Consider the following 6,150-nt stretch of genomic DNA (forward strand, 5'->3'; position numbering starts at 1 on the left):
TGCTGCATTCTAGATACGGATTGATGATTCACACCCTAAGACAGTTTAATTTTAAATTCTTGTTCCCATTTCAATTTTACATATGGTGAATTTCTTCCGTTTCATTTTTATAAACTACTGAATAGTTAGCAATCTTTGAGGAAGTTTGTTTGTATGCACCTGTCAACCCTTCAAGCATTTCATTACCTTCTGGTGAAATTCCTTTTTTAAATTTCTGTATAATAGAAATGTCTTAGCTGTAAATATCTGAACAGATCCCCATTTTCTAAATTAAATTCTCCTTTAAGTTTTTCAAAAGTTTTAAGTTTTGCCCTCTGAGTGTACATAGATCTGTTATTCCCTTTTCTCTCTCAACTTTACAAATCTATCTCTCCAGGTCTAAACCTGGGGGTCTGAGAAGGCTACATCAGAACTTTAGTCTACTTCCAATTTGTATTTTTTGACAATCTCATTCCATATTTTCAGTTATTCCTCTAAAAATGATTTTTCTCTCTCTTTTGGTCTGCATATTCTTTTCCACCAAGCCCGGCCTGAGGTTGAGACTGACCCAGATTTAGCTCAGTCGAACCGTCTAGCTTGATACTCCAGGGAGCACCAATAGACAATGTATCTCATTTGGACATTGTAGTGGGATTCCCTGAGATGCGGCAGTGCCACCCCCCTTTCCTTTATGTGTCTTAAATTTAACCCTTGGCCTTCATCTTGCCCAGATAGACCGGGATATCGGTTTATCCCATTTAGTTAAAGAAAGAGTGCCTGTGTTTTTGTGATTTGTGATCAATTTATAACCCAACATCGGACCGTAGTCATCCAGAATTGTCATAATTGAGCTCTATAACTTTACTGTGAATGCAGCTCAACTGATTTTTGAATATATCTGCAAGTAACTTGCCAGCAAAAAGTTACAGCATGTAAATAAAGGTTCTGTAGTTGTTAGAAGGAATATTTTTCCCTTTTGATGGAGGTAGGCTAACAGTTTCTCCCTGTTTTACGCTAAGCTAAAGCTAAGCTAGGATAAACTAAAACATCCTCAGCTCTTCATTGCATTTTAGTATTTTTTAGCTAATTGTTTTGGTTCCATGGCACTCAGCTTTACTGGTTTTATCAAATTTATAACTCAACTCAGTAATATAACTCAGCAGCATTGTTTCCTGTCGTAACAGGCAGCTGGTTTAAGAAAGAAAGAAAGAAAAGAAAGAAAATCTCATATAAACCCACTGTACGTTACCTGCCCAGCAGCAAACGGTACACAGAAAAATTTGAAACTAGATGGTGAACGTAGTGAAACTTTTAGCAGTCAGAGAGACATATTTTCCACGGGAGTCCTGGAACTCAAACCAAAACTCAAAGGAGTGAATATTGGGCCTACATTTATCAGGAAGCCGGAGGTATGACTCCAAATGAATGCATCCGCCATCAAATTTGTAAGGTGAAAAAATGTGATTGTTCTGTTTACAGCTTGTTATGATGCCCCTAAGTGTCCAAGAACAATCAATTAATGCAGGTTCAATATGCAGAGCTACTTAGTCAACACCATATCTAGCATTCTCTCACTTAAATCTGGCAGAATATCAGTGGTATTCTGTATCATAATTGCAAAATAGTTAAGCACACTCCTTATCTTGGAAGGTTATGAAGTTCATTTCCTGTCATCATTAAATTAAGGCCATGACATTAATTGGCAGATTACAGCTTGGCAGCTGCCAGGGGTGCAACTGCTGACGGCTAGAAAGTAAGATAAGGAACGATGGGGGTGTTTTACAGCAATTTCTCTGTTTTGCAAAAGAAGGAACACAGTATGCGCACCACTTATTGGCAGATCCCAGGAAACATTTATGAAACATTCATCACAGCAAAGCATGTAAGTTTCACTTTTCAACATGTCGCGATGACTCGGAGACTATGTGACTTTAAAACAAGTCAAGTCCGTACGTGCTTGTCTGTCCACAGTTATTGATTTCATAATTCAACCTATTTCCTGATGAGATTTCATACCACTGAAATTTCAAATTTCAAATGTATTTGTTTTAGACCTACACAGAGTCAAAATGTGAAATTGTAAAATGTGAAATTACAATTACTCGAATTGTAAAAAGGCTAAGGCTAAGGCCCAAAAAAGGCTAATCAGGCTAGTTGCTGTGTGTCAGTCTCAGTCTAAGATAATTAACGCAGTTTGAAAAAGCTCCTTATCATACTCTGTAAGGTTTTTAATGACATGTTCTGCCTTCTCATGAATGGTTACAGATAAGTACTATGTCAGTCCAGGAGAAAGGGTGTCCACCAGAAACTGTTCTCAGTTCAATATCCTTCATTGTCCCAGGTCACCTCGTAGTCTGGATACCGAGCCTTTAGTTTCTCAGTAGTTACTGCGTGGTTTGCTCTTCCAAATCCCTGGAATGAAAAGTACTAAAATCAATGCTCCACTATAATGATAAAATAATGTTGGATTTAAGCGAAAACAATCTATATTTGTATATCAACACTGAATTTAATAATAATGTGAAAGGGATCACTCGTGGTAATCAGACAACTCTGCAGATCTACAGTGCCTTTTAGCCTCTTTTAGCTCATAGTTTTGTTTTTTTGTGGACAATTACTTTATGTACAATTATTTTCTAAATAACATCAGTGTTTTCCTGCAGGATTCTCTCACCATGGAGTATCCGTAGACGTGGATCTTCTTGGCTTGGGGTTCATGTTTGATCCTCCCTCCTCCGATACACTCACAGTCCAGGTGGCCATCTTTTTCCAGCTCCTCTGAGACTTTCTCATAAATATCAGCTACAAGAAAAGTTATATGACAGTTGAGCAATGCATAAACACAGTTTTTTTATTATGTTTCATCCTAAATATTTTTTATTACTGCGTAAAATACAATATGCTCAGCATTTATAATTTGTGTTATGATAGAAAACTAATCTGAACTACCAATGTTGGCAACAATAAATACATATTTTCATAAAGAACAACATTGACATGGATTTTGGCTTAATTACCATATGTGTTTGTAATAAACTTGTGAGTGAAGCCTCTCGTGCTTGAGTTGCCAACTGTCCATAAAATATGTTTATTAATCATCACAAATGGCTGCTTGTTGCGTAGAAGTGCAGCCTCCATCTGGTGTTGTTTATGACGAGGCAATTTTCCATGCTACATCAAAATCAAATGACACCAGAGAAAGTAAGGCGAGGATGTGCGTTGCATTTTAGTGTTGTTCAGCAGAGGGCAGCAGAGACCAGCCAATACCTTATGAAAAGCACCGTCACTTCTACTGCATACATTAAAAGGAAATACACAAAACAATACGTATTATATGTCACTTTATTTCCTTGTTTAGTTTTGTTGGAATCTAGGCATTTGAAATCTTCCCTTTTAAAGTTTCTATTATCACCTTGTGTGCACTCCGTGACACAAATATGACGCTGCATTGTACCTTAGCTTCACATGCTTGTATCTTTTCATGTCTCCACGTTTTGAATGAATTTCTCTAAGATGGCGTTTACTGCATATAACTTGAATATTTTCACAATGTCACAATTTTACCCGGCAAATCTCTGCACCAGAGCAATTAGCCAATTCCAAAACATATATTATTATATTTACCATAAAATATTGACATTTTACCATACCTAACCATGGTAGAGTGTTGTAATTAAAAGGCACAATCTTTTGCTTAAACTTACGACACGCAGGACTGGGACCTGCTATTATTCCAACATTAGCAGGTCTGACCGAACGTGCCCCAGACGCGGATTCATTTTGGAGGCGGTGGATTGTACTGAGCGGTGTTTCTCGTTTATATCGACGAGGATTGACCTACCGCGCCAGCTCCTCAAGCGACAATAAAGTTGCTTCCACACTTCTCTGCAAAAGTTTCAACACAAACTGAGCACAATAGCCTTCGTGGACGTGGTTTCTACTGCAGGACCGTTGCGCTAGGCTGCATCGGTCGTAGCTAGGTGAACCTAATAAACCGGCAAATGAATGGCTGGGTCTCATGTTTTGTGCGGGGGCCCTGTCATGAACCCCTGTTGGTCCTCTCTGGTTCGAGTGCTCCTGGCTCACCATGGTACTCGGCCCAGCCGTATCCTCGGACTATATCTACCTCCGAGTCGTCTCCTTCCTCTCTGCTGTGAACTCTGATCAGGACGTACTTGAACACGCCGGACGGCTCGATGTCTGCCTGCGGGATGTTAGCCATCAGAGCAGCAGCCTTCGTCTGAGTGCACATCTCCAAAGACTCCCGGCAGCCACACTAGCAAACCGACAGACAAGCAGGGTGGCCGCGTTTTCCCAACAAACTCCGCCGCTTTCTCCGAGGGAAGACGAGCGGCTCGTTTATAATTTGAGCTAGACGTAGATGCAGAAACTTGAACTCATCACAACAGACAGCGGTCCCTCTGCTGTCATTGCCAGTTCCGCCATGCGGCAACAACAAGGGAATTTCCGGTCACGGCCTTCAAAATAAAAGAGAAATATTAACGAGGACATCATCTCAGGTTTTAATGCTCTCTATAGCCTTTCACTTTTAAAGAAAGAAAAAGGGAATGTGCAGGCCCTTAAACAAACAACCAGCCTTACTGACTTTGAAGCTGTATTCTCTTAAACCGCAACAGTGTAAATGATAGGTGAGATGTTGAGGTGTTGAGTTTTCTAAGAAGACATTTTAAAACTAAAAATCACTCTTCTGCATCTAAATTGAAAGCATGATAATAACATTGTGCACATATTGTTTGACTTTTTTTCATGTTTTCCTTATTGACATTACTCTTACCTTACCTTTTTCTTTGTTTTGCCTCGTTTTTCTGATGTTTATGGTGAAATTGAATCTCAGTTTTTTTTTGTTTCATTATTCTTATTCTTATTATAATTACTATTTTGTAGTGTGATGACATTTGTATAAGCCTCTCGACACCCTTCCTCCACTTCACTTTCTCATTCAATCATATCGTATGTGCTTTACAACTGTGCTTTCATTGTGCCAACTAATAAATCAAACACAAAAACGTATCTATATATTATATAATTTTGATTCAATTTGTTCCATGATATTATTTTAATTATTTTGCTGTCTTCGAGTATTGATCTGTGTATTTGCTATGTGGGTAGGACGGTTACATAGCATATCCCGTTACTTTAAAACTAATTTAAATAAAAAGAAAAATTCCTGCTGCTATTCTGAAGGCAAGACAAGCGTACCGGAAGTCATCCGAAAGCCTTTCGTACGTCCGTAAAGCGAAGCATCCTAGCAGTTGTAGTCCAGAGCGGACCAAGGGTTGGAAAGAAGCCTAACTACAGCTGAACGGTAATACACCGGAATTCTTGCACAAAGCAAAAACTTTTATTGTTATCTTGGGTACAAAGAAATACAACGTGACCACACAGAGAGCAATGTAATGTCATGAAAATTCAAAATCAACACTACATTTATATCAACTAAGCATTTAATATGGCTGATTGTTAAAACATTGGTAAGATATAAAATGTGTTCCACTCAAAAGCGACATTTATTAGACTTCACCAACTGTCAACATGATTGTCTGATTTTTTTTTTCTCCTGGCAAAAACATATTATTCGATAAGGATCATTTGAAAGATGCCGTAATATTCAGCTTCATGTTAAGAGTTGCCTTTACCTTTATACAAACTGGAATGTCTATACAATATGTTGCAGCACAAACTTCTTGCATTAAATGATAATGGTCATGACCAATGATTTGTCTTTTATTGTGAAAGGATTTATATTTATTGACGATGTTTCCACGTGAATAAATTTTGAAGGGCTGAATTGTTTTAAAGTTTCACTTCACCCTGTAATGCAGAGGGTATAGGCACAATGAAAGCACCACATTATGTGTAATCCAGTCCAATACAGTATCCTATGAATAATATTTTGCGGAGCAAAACATGTCTGACAATATAATACAATGCAGTACAGCAACACCCCATGTGTCAGGGTAAAAAAAAAATCACTGAGTTGAACTGACACCTCTCTGACACAAGGTCAATGAAAAATGAACATCATAAAGATCAAAATCATGGTTATTCGTTGCAGAGACACTGCATTTCATTACATAAACAGGTGTTGCTTGTAATGTAAAATGATCTGTGGTCACTTTGTGCATGTGGCTAGATTTGCAATGTCTAAAG

At 38.2% G+C, this 6,150-nt stretch overlaps 1 protein-coding gene across 1 annotated transcript; it reads right to left on the minus strand.

Moving 5' to 3' along the window:
• Nucleotides 1–2,192: 2,192 nt before the first annotated feature.
• Nucleotides 2,193–4,429, minus strand: phpt1 (phosphohistidine phosphatase 1). The gene is made up of 3 exons (XM_040157989.1): nucleotides 4,066–4,429; nucleotides 2,654–2,781; nucleotides 2,193–2,391 (listed from the first exon to the last, which is right to left on the minus strand). Exons 1-3 carry the CDS (start codon nucleotides 4,229–4,231, stop codon nucleotides 2,299–2,301), a joined length of 387 nt encoding a protein of 128 aa, XP_040013923.1. The 5' UTR covers nucleotides 4,232–4,429; the 3' UTR covers nucleotides 2,193–2,298.
• Nucleotides 4,430–6,150: the final 1,721 nt, after the last annotated feature.

Source organism: Xiphias gladius, chromosome 20, assembly GCF_016859285.1.
Source record: "Xiphias gladius isolate SHS-SW01 ecotype Sanya breed wild chromosome 20, ASM1685928v1, whole genome shotgun sequence".
NCBI lineage: Eukaryota > Metazoa > Chordata > Actinopteri > Istiophoriformes > Xiphiidae > Xiphias > Xiphias gladius.